Source organism: Vombatus ursinus, unplaced genomic scaffold (genome assembly GCF_900497805.2).
Source record: "Vombatus ursinus unplaced genomic scaffold, bare-nosed wombat genome assembly UNPS02003292.1, whole genome shotgun sequence".
Lineage (NCBI taxonomy): Eukaryota > Metazoa > Chordata > Mammalia > Diprotodontia > Vombatidae > Vombatus > Vombatus ursinus.
In genome coordinates, this window is record NW_020943070.1 from 717,344 (window position 1) to 736,891 (window position 19,548).

Genomic DNA, 19,548 nt, shown 5'->3' on the forward strand with positions numbered 1-19,548 from the left:
TCTCCTCCTAGTCCCCAGTTCCTCCTTCCTGGACTTGGGGACACCACCACCCCCTAGACTTCCTGCCTCTCCCATTCTGCCTATGCTTTATTTGCCCTCCAGAGCTACTGGAGGGAAAGGAGGGGAGCCTGGGTAACCGGAGAGAGGAAAGTGATGGGGTGGGAGGGGGAGCTGAGTGTCAGTAGTGAAGGTGAATATTCCTGTTGGGGCTGAATCCAACACAGTTGCTAAGTGTCCTATAATTATCTTATTTGTGTGAGTGAAGACTCGAGGCTCTGTACTTGGCTATTTTCATCACGTTTGCTGAAATACAATCACAAAGCAAAATTGAGAGAGAGAAAGAGACAGAGACAGAAGACACAGAGACACAGACAGAGAGCGCCTTGGGGGATTTTGCCCCCTCAGTGGTAAGTAGGATAGCACCTCCAGCCCAGACACATGCCATGAGCCCCCAACTGCCTATGACTAGCACCCAAAACACCACTGCTGTTCATGTTTCTAGGCCCGTGAATCAGGCTCTTTTTCAGAAAGCCCCTGGAGTTAAGGGGACAGCTCTGAGGCAACCAAAAAACCCACAGTAAGAGAAGAAAACCTGAGGAGGAAGGAGTATCACTGAAAGAACATTGAACCTGGAGTCAAAAGATCTGGGTTCAAACTCTGGTTCTGGCATTTAACTCATAGTCTGTCCCTGGACAAGACACTTCAATGGCCTCATTCCTCAGTTTTCCCATCTGTAAAGTAAGCAGGAGGACTAGATGATCTCTAAGGCCAAAAAAATCAAAGATTTAGATGGAAAGAACCTTAGAGGTCATCTGACCAATCAATCAACAAGCATTTATTAAGCACCTACTATATGCCAAGCACTGTGGTAGCTACTGAGAAAATACCAGTCCATGCTCTCAACCATTTTACAATGAATCTCAATCATTTTACAGATGAAAAAACTTAGACCCAGAGGGTAAATTGACTTGCCCAAGATGACATAGGTAGTAAGCACCATAGCTGGGACTCAAACTCAGGTCCTCTGTCTCTGTTTTCTTGCTGTACCATACTGCCCCGCCCCAGCTCTAAGGCTTATGGTGTTACTTTAAAGTCTTCCACTTGGTTTCAACAAATTGATTTCAAAAAGACAACATGGCAAGGCATAGCTGGGCAGTGGTTCATTTGAAAAAGATCTGAGGGTTTCGGTAGATCACAAGCTTGATAGAAGAATACTTCATGACATCATAGTATCCAAGAAAACTAATGCTGAAGTAAATTGTCCAGACTGCTGGAGTTTGGAGAGTGGAGTCAGTCACTCAATGAGCATTTACCATCCTCTGCTCTGGCCAGACTATTTTTGGAAGACTGCTCACTTCTGGGCACCCTGTTTTAGGAAGGACATCGTGAAGCGGCAGAGCGTCCCAAGGAAGGTAGTTGGGATGCGACAGGGCTAATGTTCATGCCAAAGGAAGACCAGTGAATGGATTCAGACGTTTACCCTGGAGAGGACATGCTGACTTTCAGAATTTACTGGGAGAGGAAAATACTCAGGCGAGACATGGCAGGTGTCTGTACATATCTGAAGGTCTATCAAATGACGAAGGGTTTAGACTTGTTCTGCTTGGGTCCAGTGGGTGGATGTTTCAAAGAAGCAAATTCGGGGCTAACATAAGGAAACTGTAAGGGATGACTTCCCCAAAATGAGAGGAGTTATCCAAAAGTGGAACAGGCTACCTCAAGAGGCAATAGGGTCCCCATCAGTGGAGGTCCTCGAGTAAAGGACAGATGCTCACTTGTTGGGTGTGATGAAGCCCTGGGGATCCTTTTGGCCAGGAACGAGTTGGACTCAAGACCCTCTGAGGTCCCTCCCAATTCTGAGAGTCTGTGATCCTGTAAAATCCTGGGTTCAAGGCCAAGTCCTAGCTTAATTAATTTCTTTAGGCCTCAGTTTGCAAAAATGGGGACATCTAGCTAAATCTATCTAAGCATAGGGAAGGGAGGGGTACAAAGGTATGATGATATGGTGGTACAATAATGAGGATAACGGAGATGGTGAGGATGACATCTAGCTAACACTGGGTAGGGCTTTCTGGGAGCCAAAGCACTACAGAAAATACCTCCCCTAGTGAAAATGGAAAGTCTGAAAGGGATAGAAGATAGATCACTGGATAGGGAGTCATGAAAACCTGAGTTCCAACCCCCCCCCCCCTTTACTAGCTTGCTTTGTTTCTCCCTTTAGATGGGAAGCTCCTTGAGGCCAGGGACTGTCTTTTGCTTCTTTTTGTATTCTCAATGCTTAGCATAGCGACCGGCACATAGTAGGCACTTAATCACCGGTTATTGACCGATTGGCTGCCTGCCTCACCTGGCTTTGGTTTGTATTTGTAAAACTCGGAGGCTTCTAGCAATAAGAAATCCTTGTTGGCTTAAAGTTTCATTTGATAACAATAGCCCATTCCTCTAGCCTGAGATTCATAAAGCACTCCCCTCCCAACAGTCAAGTGCGACAGAGCAGGCTAGGATAATTACTCCCATTTTACAGAAGAGGAAACTGAGGCCCCCCAAAAGAGGAAGTGATTTGTCCAAGGTCACACAGCCAGGAATAGTCAGGGAGGGGATTCCAATCAATCTCTTCCCCACTCCAAATCCACCAGATCATCAATATTTTCAATGTAGTCCCAGTAGAATTGACATCGGGGATAGCTCCGGGCCCTTCCCCGAGGGGAGGGAGGGCTCTAGCTTGCGGGGGGGGGGGGGCGCCCTGGTTCTCCAGGACTGACCCAGGCCCTTGCTTCTTCCAGCCCCAACCCCATCCACCCCAACCCCCACCCCCACCCCTACGCGCCGGGCCTCAGATCCCCGGGCTCAAGTGCTGCCAGCAACCGAGGAAGGCCGCCCCTGAGCGGCCCAGACCAAGGCCAGCGCCGGCCTCCGCGGCTGCCCCCAGCGTTCCAGCAGCAATCGGGGCAGCGGAAGAAAGGCAGGGCGACCGGGGGGAAAGCGAGGGTATTTCTGGATCTCTTTCCCACCCTGGGCCTGGGGCCCCAAGCCATCCCCTCCCCCAGCCGCCTAGAGAGAGTTTGCAAATCACAGCTTGGACACAGAGCTGCCCCCCCCCCGACTCCCTTCACCCTATAGCTCCCCAAGTTTCAGAGGGAGAAGAGAAATCCCCCCAAAGCCTTCCCAGCCTCCCCCCTCCCTCGGGCCGGGACCCCCCCACCTCCCACCCCAGCCAGGCTCAGCAATAACTTTGAAACTTCTCGGCCATTTGGGGCAAGAGGCGTGGGGATGGGGGGCAGCCTTTCCCCCCACCCTGAACCCCGCAAACAGCCGCCCCGCCCCATTGCCCCCCACCCCCCCCACCCCAATCCGGGCTTCCTGGGCCGAAGGTGGCTCACACCCCTCCCCGCCCTGCCCCTTGGGGCCGCACCCCTCCTCCTGCTTCGATTTCCCCCCCCCCCCCCCCCCCCCCCCGGCCAGGCCGCCGCAGCCGCCTCCAAACTGGGGCCCCCCACCTCACCGGCCCCCACCCGGGTGAATTTCAGTGTTTGATTAAGAGGGGGGAAAAAGCCTACACGACTCACCTTTCCTTGTTTGGCAGTCCCCCCACCGTGCCTACAACGGGCCTTGATAAGTGGTATAGTATTACTAGAGATATTATATTATTATTATTATTAGTAATAATAAGAGTAAATGCTATTTAATTATCGAAGGAGGCATTTTGCTCCTGGAACTGCTACCCAGGCAGCTCCCGACATGTGGCCGCTCAGCCCTTTACTTTCATTTCCACAGCTCTCTCTCTCTCTCTCTCTCTCTCTCTCTCTCTCTCTCTCTCTCTCTCTCTCGCTCTCGCTCTCTCTCTCTCTGACTCTCTTATTCTTTCTGTGTCTCGATCATAGCAGCCCCAACTGGAGAAAATGCTTCCCTGCAATTCCTCCCTGAGCCCTGGAGGGTCCCGGTCAGCCTTCTTCCCGGCCCCTGGGGATGTGCGAAGAACAGATCGGAGTGCCAGGGTCTCTCGTGGCTCTCGGTGGGGTCGTAGGCAAAGACGTTGGGGAGATTTCCCCTTCTGATTCCGCGAAAGTATGGGCCATTTTTTAAAAATTTTACATTTTTCTTTTTAAACGTAAGGAGGTTTTTCCTTTTTAAATGGGATTTCCTTTTTAACATCTCTGGATTTCGGACCTGAAGTTTCCCAAAATATTTCCATTCTTTCTAAATAGTTACGGGGGTTCTTAACCTTTTCTGTGGCCGGCCCTCCCCTGCCCCGGGCCCACTGAAACCTTCTCCGAATGAGGTTTTTAAATGCATCCAATAAAATACTTAAGATTAGAAAGGAAACCAATTATCTCCTAATAAAGATGTAAATTCCCCCCCCCCCAGCCCAGTTCCCCCCAGATTAGGGACCCCTGCTCTAAGCATCCTAGGGGGCAGAGCTCGCATGGACCATTTACAGCAGCCCCCCATTTTTCACAGATAAAGAAACAAGCCTAGAGAGGGGAAGGCGCTGTAACATGAGCTGGTCGTGTGTATCTAGTTCCATTCAACAAACACTTATTTAGTATCAATTAAAGAAAACAGTCTAGTGTTACTCTTGGGGGGTTTGGGGAAAGGTGTGTGGGGGTGGGGGATTTCCCTTTCTGTTTCAGGGCAAGTATGTGTCTTTTCTTTTCTTTTTCTTTTTTTCTTTTTGACTTGTGAATCAATCCAGCCAGAAAATTCCGGAAAGTAATTTGGAACTATGCTTAAAAAGTCACTAAATTGTTCATATCTTCTGACCAGTCAGTATCACTTTAAAAAAAAAAAATCACTTAAAAAAACCCTGCCACATCACCTTCAATAATTGTCATTTTCCTTTTTTGTCATCTTTGCCAATCTGATGTATGTGAGATAGAGACTAAGGCTTATACCCGAAAGAGATAGAAGAAATCAGCTCATGCACAAAATATTTATAACAGCCCTTTTTTTGTTAAAGCAAAGAAATGGAAACTAGAGAATGCCTATCCCTTGGGGAATGGCTAAACCAAATGTGGTGTGTATACATACACATATATGGTTTTTACATAGCCATATAATAATATGGAATATTATTTCAATATAAGCAAAGACAATAGAGACGGTTTCAGTGTAATTGAACTAAGTGAAGTGAGCAGAAATCAGAACAATTTCTACAATAACAACGTTGTAAAGACAAACTTTGAAAGACTGAAGAACTCTGAGCAAAGCAATGACCTATCACAATTCCAGAGGCCCAAGGATAAAGTGTGGGCTAGCCACCCCCAGGCAAGAGGGTATGGCTTCAGGATGCAGACTAGACCTACGTTAAATTTTGGACACAGTCAATGGCGAAATTTGTTTTGCTTCATTACGCGTGTTTGGTACTCGGATTTTTTTTTTCTTTTTCTTTTCTAATGGGAGGAATGGGGAGGGAGAGAAAATAGATTTTTGTTCATTCAACTAATTAAATGTAAAAAAATACATATCAGAGAACAGAAAGAATCAGAAAGATAGCTTTGAAAGTTAAGTGTTAAATTTATCATCGTTCACATGTTAAAAGAAAAGCAAGACTTGAGTAACAGAGATGTATAATGATCTTTTTCTATTCTACTGTGTATGAGAACATGCCCCCCTCCTTTCTGGGGAAAAGGGTGTTAAGTTCAGAATAAAAAGAAATATTTTTGAAGAACCAATTACATGCAAGGCACCGAGGGTCCACAGAAATGACCTAGCCTTTGGGGTGAGCTTATATTCTTCTGAGAAGACACAGCGATTAACAAGCATTATTAAGCACCTACTGAGTGCCAGGCACTCAGAATACAAAGAAGAGCAAAGCAATCCCTGATCTCAAGAAGTGAGACAGTGTATGCACACATCCAAACATATATTATAAACACATGCCATGGCTTTAGGGAGCTCTTGGGGAGGAACTTCCTTACCAAAAAAACATCAGCACCTTTTCTGAAAGGTGTGCTTAGAGAGAGTCTCTTGGGACACTGAAATGAAGTGGCTGGCCCAGGGTCACTCCACCAGAGAAGGCTTAACCCCATATCTTCCGAGACTCTAGTAGGGGTCATTATCCACTCTGCCGGAGGCTCTTCAGGTGTGTAAATTTATACAGAGTATATACAAAGTGTACACAAAGGTGGGAGGTAGAGAAAGTCTATTCAAACTAATATCTAGTGATTTCAAAGAAGATTAATCCCCAAGTCTTGTTTAAGTGAGGATAACATGCCAGCGACAAGAGCCCGTTACGTGGGTGAAAAAAAATAGGTAAATGATGTGACTTGCCCAAGGTCACACAGGTTATAAATAGCAGAGCCAGGATTTGAACTGTTCTCTTCTAACTCCGTTTCTATTGTTCTTCCTTTATTAAAAAAAAAAATCATTCTGAACTTTGTTGTTCAGTCATGTCTGACTGTGGCCCATGGACCATAGCCGTCCATGGGGCTTTCTTGGCAGAGATACTGGAGTGGTTTGCCATTTCCTTCTCCAGTTCATTTTACAGATGAGTAAACTGAGGCAAAGAGAGGTTAAGTGACTTGCCCTGGGTCACACAGGTAGTAAGTGTCTGAGGCTGGATTTGAACTCAGGTCTTCCTGACTCCGGGCCAAGTACTCTATCTCCTGTGCCAGAGTTGCCTTTGGAACTACACATATCCATATAGGAGTCCTTTTCTCCTTTGATCTCTTTGTGTCATAGGTCTGCTAGTGGTATTGCTGGCTTGAAGTCACAGTTTAGTGACTTTGGGGGGCATAATTCCTAATTATTTACTAAAAGAGCCCGACCAATAATTCATAGCTACACCGACATTGGCCCATTTTCTCATAGCCACTCAAATAATTCTCATTCCCTTCCCCCCCCCCCATCTTTGCCAGTCTGATGGTTATGAGATGTAACCTCAGAGCTGCTTTAATTTTCATTTCTTTAATTGTTAGTGATTTGGGCCATTAAAAAAAATATGGTTATTGATAGCTTAGATTTCTTCTTGTGAAGATTGCCTGTTTATATCCTTCTGATGCTTTTTGCACCACACAATACTATCTCTCATGTCCTTTCTTGGGACTTTAGCTAAAGGACTTTACCCCAACAATTCCTTGAGAAGGTCCCCTTAACCCTTGCTCTATCTACTCACAGGATCGTAAAATAATACTAATAACAAGAGCTAGAATTTAGATAGCACTTTAGGGTTTGCAAAGCACTTTACACAGGTTATCACATTTGATTCAACAACCCCATGACTTGGATGCTGTTATTATATTCATTTTATACATGAGGAAACTGAGGCTCACACAGGTTAAGGAACTTGCCCAGGGTGACACAGCTAGTCAGTATCTGAAGCCAGGTTTGAGTTAAGGTCTTCCTGCCTCCAGGCTCAATGCTGTATCCATTGTGCCACCAGCTGCCTCTAATGACACAAGAGGAAATAACTATTAATCACTTAGAATGAATAGTTTGGATGGCCCTGACCTACCTGCCAGGGCATGATGGGTATTGAAAGAAATGTACTCACTTCGATTTAAATTACAGGAGACTTCCCCTTGATGGGGTGATAAATATGTTGGAAGAAAAGGTCTGAGCCCCTGGGTAGGTCCTCTTGTGTGCCAGGCTAAAGGCCTGACAAAGACCTGAAAATATGCTTGATCAGCCCCCAAGTATGTTGGCTGGGAAGTCTCACAAAAGGGTGCTAACATTCCTTCCAAGGAAGCGCCAGAAGCAACTGATAATTCCATCAGATGTCAGCATCAGCCCTGTGAAGAATTACTTAGCAAGCAGTACCTTTAAGAGAAGCAGAGAGAAATCATAGCCCCAGAGGAAACATGATGTATACTAAGAGTATGTTCCCTCTCTCATAGGCATCATGGGAATATGTGGGAGAGGTATCCACATATGTGAGTATTGTGTAGGGGGAGGGGTTTCCCCAATACCTACTTTGTTATTCTTTTTTTTCTTTGTTATTTTTATTTTTAATTAAAAGCTTTGCTGTTTGATTTATGATCTCTTCATGGAGAATTATGACACCCCCAAATACCATGTTATATTATCACCAACGAATATATCACTTCACAGTTCTAATGTACTTTGTGGTTTACAAAATATACCTATAACTCAGTATTTTCTCCCTCCCCAAATGTTCTTGAGAAATTCCTCTAGGTCTTTATTTTGTTCCCATCGCTCCCAACTTTGTATTAACTTCTCTATGTATAGGATTCTGTACCATATCACTGCCCTCCCCTCCCACACCTCATGTGTGTATTACATAACAAAATGGCTCTGCTCAGAATTCAGGTTTATTCTAATCTTTATGTAATCTGTCATCTTTTATAATTATGATTATTAGATAACTCTATAGTTTACTATAATTATAATCATTCTCCTGCTCTTCCCCATATATAACATCATATCTCCCCTCTTCAGCCTTTGCACTAGCTCTGGCCTCTCTGCCTGGAATTCTCTTCCTTCTTACCTCCACCTCTTGGAGTCCATGGTTTCATTCAAGACTCAGCCGCAGGGGCAGCTAGGTGGTGCAGTGGATAGAGCACCGGCCTTGAAGTCAGGAGGACCTGAGTTCAAATCTGACCTCAGACCAAACACTTGACACTTACTAGCTGTGTGACCCTGGGCAAGTCACTTAACCCCAATTGTCTAAAAAAGTTAAAAAAAAAAAAAAGACTCAGCTCCAGGGCCTCCTTCATAGGACTTTCCCAGAGGGCCCCCCCACCCCCTGTCCCAGTTGTTGATGCCTTTCTTTCCAAGGTTACCTCATATCTGCTTTGCATATGCTTTGTATATATCTGTAATTTGTACATACATATATATATGCCTATGTTGTATATACATTTATATGCGCAGATGCTTTCTGACCCATTGGAATATAAATTTCTTGAAGGCAAGAACTGTTTTGATTCTGTTCTTGTATCTCCAGCACCTGGTACACTGCTTGGCACACAGAAGATACTGAACAAGTGCTTGCTTGCCTCCAGCCCATTTTTTTCAAGTTGATTTGTTATTATTCCCTCCATGCTCTCCATGGTCCAGATCAAGTATCTGGTTTGCTGTTTCCATATCCTGTGTCGAAGAAAAATATTAATACTCTATTTGGGGCACATCTAGTGGAAACAATTTAAATGAATTTATTATTATTCTACATCTAAGAGTTTTTAGCTAAAAAAGAGAAACTGACATAGTCCCTCCTTCCCTTTGCCGCCCCACCTCCATAATCTCAGACGTCTCTCTCAATCCCAAGACAATGTGAGGTAACATTAATAGTAATTGTGAACAAGGAAAAGTCAAGACATTTTAAAAGACAGATTGGGGTTAACATTCGAGAACAGTAGTCACTTAATTATCACCTGGAACTACTCAGTTCCTTCCTTGACTAACACACCCCCCCCCCCATTCAAAAAGTCTCTTCCCTCAGTAGCAGAACATTTTTTTTTTTGAATGAAGAAGGGAGCACTTCCTTTGGGTGGGTCATAACCTTGCTTCAAAAGAGGGAGAAGGCAAGGGTCTTACTAAGACAAAAGGTATTTCTCCATCTACCTTAATATTATTTCTTAATATTTTCAGTTGATGCGCATACTCTTTGACCCAGCAATACTGCAATGAGGTCTAAACTCCAAAGAGATCAAAGAAAAAGAGATTGTGTGTGTGTGTGTGTGTATACCAAAAAATGTTGATAGCGGCTCTTTTGTGGTGGCATAGAATTGGAAACTGAGGGTATGTTTATCAATTGGGAAATGGCTGAATGAGTTACTGTATATGATTGTAATAGAGTACTACTGTGCTGTAAGAAATGATAAAGGGAGTGGTTTCAGAAAAAATTGGGAAGACTTATATGAACTGATGCAAAGTGAAGTGAGCAGAACCAGGAAAACATTGCACATAGTAACAACATTGTAATGATGTGATGATCAACTGTGAAACTTAGCAACTTGGCAACTCTGATTAATACAATGAACCACAACAGTTCGAAAGGACTTATGATGAAAAATGCTATTCACCTCCAGATAAAGAACTTGTGGACTCTGCATGCAGATTGCAGCATGTTTTTTCCTCTTTATTTTTCTTGCTTTTTTTTTCTGCCACATGGCTAATGCGGAAATATGTTTTGTAAGACTTCATATGTATAGTGAGTAACACATTGCTTGCCTTCTCTATGGGTAATGAGGGTGTGGATGAAGGGAGAGAATTCAGAACTGAAAATAAAAATAAAAAAAACAAAAACAATTTTCGGTTGAACTTAAAGGGGGATCTTAATATGCTTTGACCCCTGTTTTCCACTTCTTTTTCCACAGGCTACACCCATTCCTGGAATGTTATCTTTCATCTTGGCTTCTTGGAATCCCCAGTTCCTTTAAAGATTTATCTGGAGTGCCACCTCCTGTAAGAAGCCTTTTCTGGTTCTCCCATTTATTACCGTCCCCTAACCTCTAATTACTTTTTATTTATCTTATATGTAACTCAACTTCCCCCCAGGTAGGATGGGGGAGGTCAGCCCAATGTTGCCTGCAATGTATAGAGGGGGAATATGACTTCTGATTAACTGGGAGAATGCTGTGTTCAACAATGCATACCTGGTTGAGGTACTTACTGAGTCGTTTCCAAACACTCTTGGGACACAGACCAAGGACATTCCAGAGAATGTCTTTGTCTTTTCCTTTTCCTTTCCCTTTCAGAGAAGAGAAAGACTTTGGAGTGGAAGGTATACATGGGAAGCTGGTCCCATCATGTTTGAAATTCTAGAGACTGCTAGAATGGACCTCCTCTGATTGAAGATGTTCATTCTCTCTCTTGGTTTGAGCTGAGATCTTAATTCAATCTCAGCTGAAGAGGTGGTTCATTTTTGCATATTTCTTGGCACATTCTAAACTATATAACTTCTCTGATTTCTGTTTTCTTGGATAATTGGATTTATTTCCTATTAACTATTTGTGATGGTCTTTTGTGTAACTAGCATTTAGCAACTCCCCTCAAGAGTAACCAGGGAAGGGACTTTCTTTCTGAACCCAGACTCATACTCCTAGATCAGAGTTATCTGAGAGGGGCAGATAGATATGATTCTAGTGGGATCATATTTTATAGTTATCTCTCAGTGACCTATTGTTTTTTCTCTATAGAATATAAGCTTCTAGAGGGTAGGGAAAGTTTCTTTTTTTGTGTGTGTGTTTATATCCCCAGTGCCTAGCACAGTACTTGGCACACTTAGCATTCTGATAAACATTTATTGACTTATATGTACTAGTATCTACCTGAATGAGATACTGTTATGACCAATGTTTGGTTCAAATAACACACACATACACATCCCTTGACCTCAAAGAGTTAACAGTCCGTCTTATCTCCCTAACATTCAGCTATCTCCTAGTGTGAGGTGAGCAGATTTAATACATTTGGTGGGCTAGCAAAACTTTAGAACCTGTTTGCAAAACTACCTATAATCATAACAATAGTGAATATTTCTATAGCTCTTACTCTGTATCAGACACTGTGCCAAGTCCTTCACAATTATTATTTCATTTGATCCTCACAACAATCCTAGGAGATAGGCACTATTATGATCCCCATTTTACAGATGAGGAAATTGGGGCAAACAGGGTTAAATGCCCTTGGTCACATAGCTAGCAATGTCAAAGATCATATTTGATCCCAGGTCTTCCTCAATCCAAGTCCAACCAGCCAATCAACACCCATTTATTAACTGCCTCACTGGCCTGCTCTATTCCAGGATGTGTGAGGAGCTGGTGATAAAAGATACAAGTAAAACTTAGTTCCTGTCCTCAGGGAGCATAGGTTATATCAGGGAGACAAATATGTGGATGGATGGGAGGGGGGTGAGGGAGAAGAAGAGAGAGAGAGAGGAGAGGGAGAGAGAGATTCATAAATAATTCTATATATAGAAATGTATACACACAACATACATGTATATATATAGCATATATGTCTATATCTAATCACTGCATCATGGTGTCCCATAAATTAAACTATTCAATGAAAAATCTTATTTAAATCATTTATGTATTTTTCATTGCTAAGAAAAAACAAATCCATATTAAAAATTACACTTAAAATAGATACATAAGAGCTCCATGAAATATGCATAATCATAAAAAATTATGACGAGAGAAACTAATCAGTGTGATTGCTGTTCTTTCTTACTCATTTTTTTTCCCCAACCTTGGAGTTAACAGTGTCTCTGAAGGTTGTAGGACCAGATGCCAGCCAGTTTTTTCCTTTGATTTTGCTTTTGGTGGAATGGTTTCTGCTGAAAGCAATTCAAAGAGCCCTAAGAGTTGGGGCCTTCCCAAGTGATTCTTCAACTAATCAATCTCCTTTAAAAGACTTCCTTTGGCATTTTAATTCTAAAGTTTTTCATTCAGAAAAAAGTGGGAGTTGGTTCATTTTCTAAGTCTGCATGTTTTGCCTTTAAATATTAAAAGAGTTTGTTGGCGGGTTTTGCCCCATGGGCCACCCCAAGGCTGGTCTTGGTGAACTCTGTGACTCAGGCCAAATAACGCAGATGATTTAGAAATCCCCATCGTCAGATCAAGGGACAAGACTGAACTTGTTCAGTTCAGGCGGACAATCACATTCAGTTTCATTTTTGTTGGGTGGTGGGGTGCAGATAAATTTTAAATTTTTGAGTCATTGTTATTTAAAAAACCCAAGAGGCAGGGTCTCTCCTATTTTCTCCCTGCTTACTTTAAAAGCTCTGGTCATGTTAACAATGGCATTTCTGTTTGTCCCAAAGAATACATTAGATAAACGTTTCTGATCAAAATCCCTGAGTTAAGTCAGTAAAAACCAGGGCATCTCCCTGGCACAGCCCTTATCCACAGAGCCTGGCACATCCAATAGCTGAAAGAGAGGCACAGCATATAGGCATACTCAGCAAATGATCTTTCCCAGCCAAAGTTCCAACAGCTTGATGGGGAACTGGGGCATATTCACATCATCTTTCAAGAGTTCTGTAGGTACGTGAGTAAAGGAAAGGTGACCAGGTGATTACAGGAAGACCTGAATTCCATGACCTCTTTGACTTCAGTGGCTAGCTAGCCACATAACCAGGCCCTGAAAAGTCCTGTCCCCTCTCTGGTCCTCAGTCTCCTTCTCTGCAATAAAGCGGTAATAATCTTTCTGGACCTTCCCTCCTAAGATTCTTAAGAGACTCAAATGAGGTCAGACTAGGAGTTGTAGGAGACCTCAGAGGCCACGAATCCATTTGGGACATGAACCAGGAGCCCCTGGACAACACATCCTTATTACTGCTCACCTAGCCTTTGCTTGAAGACCTCCCTAGGTGGAAGACACCCACCCCTGTGGAATTCCATCTCACCTTTGGACAGCTCCAATTGTTAGGAAGTATTTCTTTATACTGAACCTAAATCTGGCAATATTTAGAACAGGGAAGGACCTTAGAGATCACCCAGTCCAAAGCCCTCATTTTCAGATGGGGAATCTGAGATTATATATATCAAAGGCATTATATGAAAGTTGTTATAAAGGTGGTAATTATCAAAACTATCTGGTACTGGCTAAGAAGTAGAAAGGTAGATAAGTGGAACAGAGTAGACATACAATACACAGCAGGAAGTGAATATAGTGACCTTGTGTTTGACAATTGTAAAGACTTAAATTTTTGGTAAAAATTGTTGGGAAAGTAGTCTGGCAGAAATTGGGCATAGACCAATATCTTACACAAAAGGAGTATGTGATCCAGATATAAAAAGAGATATAACAAGAAAATTTGAAGAACATGGAACATATTACTTATTGGACTTATGGATAAGCAAACAATTTATGAATAAATAAGAGAGAGATCAGAGTGAGGTATAAAATGGATAATTTTGATTACATTAAATTAAAAATGTTTTGAACAAATAAAACATGTAGCAGAGATCAGAAGGACAGTAGAAAGTTGAGGGGGAAAATTTTATAAATTTTATAGACAGCTTTTCAGATAAAGGTCTCATATCTCAAATATATAAAGAACTTTGTCAAATCTCTAAGAATACAAGTCATTCCCCAATTGATAAATGGTCAGAGGATATGAACAGGCAGTTTTCCAGAGAAGAAATCAAAACAATTTATAGTCATATGAAAAAAATTTTAAATCATTATTGATGAGAGAAATACAAATTAAAACATTAACTATACTCATTGGATCATAGATTTAGAGCTCCCAGGGACCTCAGAGGCCATCTAGACCAACCCTTTCATTTTTTTTTAACAGATAGGAAAACTAAGGCAGAGGTGAAGCGATTTGCTTAAGGTCACACAGCTAATAAGTGTTTCAGGCAGGATTTGAACCAGGGCTTTCCTTTCTCCAAGTAGAGAGCCCTACCCAGGGCTTAGCACAGCACCTTGAACACAATAAGCACATAAGTGCTTTTGACAATTATGCCACAATCACTGTCTCTTGAATTCACGAGCTAGGGTACCTCATTATCTACGGCCCTTATAAATTACCGCAATTGGGAAACAGTGGAGTTGCACCCTTTCTTTTTACAGATGAGGAAACTAAGGTCCAGGGAGGAAAAATACTCAGTGTCACAGCACTAGTTTTTAACAGAATGACAGGCTCCAGAGAAACAAATATGTGGTAGAAATGGCTGTGGGCTAGAGTCAGGACACCTGAGTTCAGATTTGGGTTCTGGCCCTATTATTATTATTAGCTGGTTGGCCAGGTGGCAAATTCCTTTCCTGCCTACCTCATAAAGGCTCTGTGAGGATGAAATGAGATCACTGCATTTAGAGCTGGAGAGAATTGTAGAAACCAGTCAGGCACTCCTCATTTTACAGATGAGGAAACTGAGACTCAGAGATAGGTGACTTGTCTACAGTCAAATAGGCAATGTGAGTGCCAGAGACAGTTCTGGAATTCAGGTCTCCATCTCCCAATTTGGTGTTCGTCCCAGGCTACCAAGCTGTATGTGTTCAATTCTGAACACCATAGATTTTGAAATATTGAGAAGATGGGGAGGCTTCAGGGGTCATCCACCAGGATGGGGAAGGGCCTCAAACTCATGTTGTAAGGGGATTAGTTGAAGGAGCTGGGGATGCTCAGCCTGGAGAAGACTGGGGGAGGGGGTCATGAGGTCTGTCTCCAGGTATCAGGTGAGGGATGGGTTAGCCTCATTCTTTTTTTTTTTTTTTTGCTTTTTTTTTTCAGTGAGGCAATCAGGGTTAAGTGACTTGCCCAGGGTCACACAGCTAGTAAGTGTCATGTGTCTGAGGCCAGATTTGAACTCAGGTCCTCCTGACTCCAAGGTTGCCCCAAGCCTCATTCTTCTTGATTGAAAGGGACAGTGAGGGACAATGGGGAGAGTGAGGGAGAAAGCAGAATGAGGGACATTTAGGGCCATCCTAAGACTAACCACAGGAAGCTAGGCGGCACAGCGGTTGGAGTCGAAGACCAGAGTTCAAATCTGGCCTCAGATACGTACTAGCTGTGTGACCCTGGGCAAGTCACTTCACCCCGTTAGCCTCAGTTTCCTCATCTGTAAAATGAGCTGGAGAAGGCAATGGCAAACCACACCAGTATCTCTGCCAAGAAAACCCCAAATGGGGTCGTGAAGAGTCAGAAATGACTGATCAATAACACAAATCAGGATTTGATTGATTGTTTTGTTGATTATATAGACAATAAAAAGATGGAGAAAATGTTAATAATATGGGACAGCTGGTGGCATAGTGGATAGAGCTCCAGTCTTGGAGTCAGGAGGACCTGAGTTCAAATCCAGCCTCAGACACATAATACTTCCTAGCTGTGTGACTCTGGGCAAGTCATTTAACCCCAATTGCCTCACCAAAAAAAAAAAATAATGCAAATTAAACTTAAAAGTGTATCTTGGGTATGTCTTCTTTCTTTCTCTTCTTCTTCTGTTAAACCTTTCACCAGCACACCTCTGCCTCCCCCTCATTGGGAGTCTTCTAGCAAAGGCTAGAGAATCATCTCAGGTTCCAAAGTCATCGAAGGGATTCTTCTGCAGGCACAGCTTGGTCTAGTGACCTGGAAGCTTCTTCTTCTTCTTTTTTTTTTTTTTTTTTGCCAGGCAATGGGGTTAAGTGACTTGCCCAGGGTCACACAGCTAGTAAGTGTTATGTGTCTGAGGCCGGATTTGAACTCAGGTCCTCCTGAATCCAGGGCCAATGCTCTATCCACTGCACCACCTACCTGCCCCCTGGAAGCTTCTTCTTCCAGCTCCCAGAGTCTGTGGTCCTGGGAAGGGAGAGGCTCTGTTTGTTCTAAAGGGTTTGGATAATTGCTGAAGATACAGCTCCCCTGCCCACTGGTGGATCCCATGGCTGTGCTGGGAGGTGGCTAGATCCTTCCCCAAGGGACCCAAGGTGTTACTAGCCACTTGGAGACTATGAAAAGCAAAACTTAGAGGTAAAGGGAAAGATTTGCCCACCTTGGGAAGATGCGCTAACTCATCATTTAGCCTAGGGACTTTTCTTTGCTTCCCTCCTGGGTGTAAACCCATTTTGGGCCTTTGTTGTTGTTCTGTTAAGTGTTCTTTACCATGAAGTTGTTTCTAGTCAAGAGCAGAATAAGGGAAACAATTGATATGGTGGGAAGAATTGTGGTTCTGGAATCAAAGGACCTCAATTTGAATCCCGCTTCTGTTACTACCAGTGTGATCTGGAGTAAGTCATGTGATTCCCCTGCCTGTACCTCCATCAATCAATCAACAAGCATTGATAAATCACTTCTATGTACCAGGTACTATGCCAAGTGCTGGGGGTACAGCAAAAGCACCCCCTATCTCCAAGGGGCTTACATTTTTTTTTGTTGTGCTTTTTGGTGAGGCAATTTGGGGTTAAGTGACTTGCCCAGGGTCACACAGCTAGTAAGTGTCAAGTATCTGAGGCCAGATTTGAACTCAGGTCCTCCTAACTCTAAGGCCAGAGCTCTATCCACTTTGCCATCTAGCTACCCCAAGGGGCCTACATTCTAATGACAACATGCAAACTATAAATGCTAGCCCTCACCATGCAAAACAAATCTGCATGTCCAAGATCTAGACAAGGTAAAAGGGAAGTAGGTTTACATCTAAGATTCTGCAACTTTGGGGAAGTTACTACCGCCCTGGGTCTATGAGGGGGCCAGCCTCAATGGCCTCCCAAGTCCCTTCTGGTTCAAGATCCAGGAGCCTACAGTCTCAGAATGTGATAGGCCCCAGAAGCCTGAGCATCTTTGTGAAGGATTCATTTCCACCAGCTCAGGTGACTACCCTGGTTCAGGAACCACCTCCCTCACTTTGGAATGCCTGTACGTGCTTGACTAAATAAGCCACTCCAATTTACCTTGTTATTGAAGAAAGCTTTGTTGTGTCTGATGTTAATTTTAAAAAGCAAAGCCCTCATGGGAGATTCCACTCTTTTGCCTCCGTGGAAAAGAAACACATTTGAGTGAAATTTCCCTATAAAGCATTTGCTTGATTGGCCATGTTCCTGATCAACTGGACCCCAATTCATCAGCCCGGGTTTTTTTCCCCCCTCATTTTATTTATTTAGTTAGTTTTCAACATTCACTTTTATAAGATTTTTAATTCCAAATTTTTTTCCCTCTCTTCCTTCCCTCTCCCCTCCCCAAGATGGCAAGAAATCTGATATAGGTTATACATGTACAATCATATTAAACATATTTCCACACTAATCATGTTGCGAAAGAAGAATCAGAACAAAAGGGGAAAAGCACGAGAAAGAAAAAAAAACAACCACAAAAAAGAGCAAATAGTATGCTTCTATCTGCATTCAGACTCCACAGTTCTGTCTCTGGATGGGGATAGCATTTTCCACGATGAGTCTTTTGGAACTGTCTTACGTCACTGTATTGCTGAGAAGAGCTAAATCTATCAGAGTTGATCATTGAACAATGTTGCAACAGCCCAGTTTTTAACAGGTCCATCAAGGCCTTTGGTCTTTGGGGTTTATTTGCATATATTTGGCATTACCAGTGTTTGTGCTGTTCCGCCTCCCCTCCTCCCAGAATGGAAGGTCCTAGAGGGCAAGTACTGTATTTCCTTTTTGGTCTTTCTTTTTGTCTCCACTGATATTTCCGGTGTCTGTTGCAGTAGGCTCTTAATAAATGTCTTTTTGAAAATTGAACTTAATCATCAATGAACACTAACATTCCGATATACAAAGAACCCCCTCTTAAAGAGGATGGTATATGAAAATGCACTTCAGTTAGTAGTTTGGTATTTGTTTTTTAAGTATATATCAAATGTAGCTAGGTGGTTCAGCGGTAGAGCACTGGACCTGCAGTCTGGAAGATCTGCATTCAAATCCAGATGTTCGACCCTGGGCAAGTTACTTAACTCCTCTTTGCTTCAGTTCCTCAACTGTAAAATGGGAACACATTGGAGAAGGAAATGGCAAACCACTATAGTATCTTTGCCAAGATACAGCCAAACAACATCAAATGTAACAAAGTGGTAACAAAATTGCCCTGTTTGTTTCTCCTGGATTTTTCACTTTCCTCTGCATATTGTTAAGTGTTTTATCAATACGCGATGCTGTCATTATCCACTAACTTATCTTGCCTCCAAGAAAGAAGCTCCCTCCCCCTTATAATAAGGAAAATAAGGAAAACAAATCAACCCATTTTCCATAGTTGGACATGCACAGGTGACGTCCACGGGGAGGGAGTCAGGCTTCACGGTCAGTCCCCTAAATCAGAGCTAATTAGTCAATGACTCGCCAGGACCGGAGTTCTGAAGTCTTTTAAAGGTTGGGGTTTTTTTTTTCTTCTCTTTATATTACCATCGTTTTCCTGATTCTGTTCATTTCACTGGGTCTCAGTTCACAAGTCTTCTCAAATTACTCCTAATCTCCCATATTCCTTATTTCTTTTAACAATAATTCCCATCACATTAATATGTCACAACTTGTTCAACCATTCCCTGTTTTTTTTGTGTATATATGTATGTATGTATGTATGTGTATATATATGTATATATCGTTTTGCTAAAGTTGTTGCTATAGTTTTATATATTTTAGTCCTGTCCTTCTGGTCTTTGGGGTACAAACAATTCAGTGACTTGGGGACTAGGGGATAAAATCGGATTCCAAACTGCCAGACTGATCCACAGCTCCACCAACAATGTATTAGCACGCCACCCTTCCCCAGTTTCTCCAACAATCGCCATTTTGTCTCGTCATCTCCGCCAATCTGTAAGATGGAAGCTCAGAGTTGTTTTCATCGGCATTTCTTTTATTAGTAATGATTAGAGGCATTTTTCGCTGGCTCGCGGTTCGCTCCTTCGGACCACTCCCGTAACAGCGCGTTCTCCACGTTGCCCCTCCTCCCCAGCTTGGGGCAGCCCCCTCTTTGCGAACCGTGAAGAACGGAGCCAACGCCGCCCCCATCCTCGCTTTGAGGAGTAAAAGAGGTTGAGAATCAGCCACCAGAGGGAGCCCCAGTGCTTAGATTTTGTCCGTCAGGTTTGTAAATAAAGTTGTTGACAGTCGGCCGTTGCGAGAAGCGAAGGCGGAGGGCAGGCGCAGCCCCGGTGCACCTCGGGAATGGTAGTCTCCTCGTCCAGCCCACGGACCAGTCCG

At 43.1% G+C, this 19,548-nt stretch overlaps 2 protein-coding genes across 2 annotated transcripts in view; one reads left to right on the top strand and one right to left on the bottom strand.

The window, feature by feature from the left end:
• ZC3H7B (zinc finger CCCH-type containing 7B) overlaps positions 1 to 3,793 on the bottom strand; it is an 85,674-nt gene extending 81,881 nt beyond the window's left edge. The window contains exon 1 of the mRNA XM_027871026.1: positions 3,567 to 3,793. The gene's annotated coding sequence lies outside the window, so the exon portion shown is untranslated. The remainder of the gene's footprint in view (positions 1 to 3,566) is intronic.
• On the top strand, positions 1,998 to 19,374 carry LOC114049772 (basic proline-rich protein-like). The gene is made up of 5 exons (XM_027871181.1): positions 1,998 to 2,034; positions 2,756 to 2,988; positions 3,121 to 3,516; positions 3,882 to 4,020; positions 19,301 to 19,374. The coding sequence occupies exons 1-5, from the start codon at positions 1,998 to 2,000 to the stop codon at positions 19,372 to 19,374; spliced, it is 879 nt and encodes a 292-aa protein (XP_027726982.1).
• The last annotated feature ends 174 nt before the right edge of the window (positions 19,375 to 19,548 follow it).

What these genes read in the sequence shown, in the direction of transcription:
- LOC114049772 (XM_027871181.1), top strand. Translation starts at nt 1,998, where the DNA reads ATGATATGGTGGTACAATAATGAGGATAACGGAGATG. An exon ending in CGACCGGGGGGAAAGCGAGG is followed by an intron (nt 2,989 to 3,120) that starts GTATTTCTGGAT and finishes TTCACCCTATAG; the next exon opens with CTCCCCAAGTTTCAGAGGGA. An exon ending in TCGTGGCTCTCGGTGGGGTC is followed by an intron (nt 4,021 to 19,300) that starts GTAGGCAAAGAC and finishes CCTCCTCCCCAG; the next exon opens with CTTGGGGCAGCCCCCTCTTT.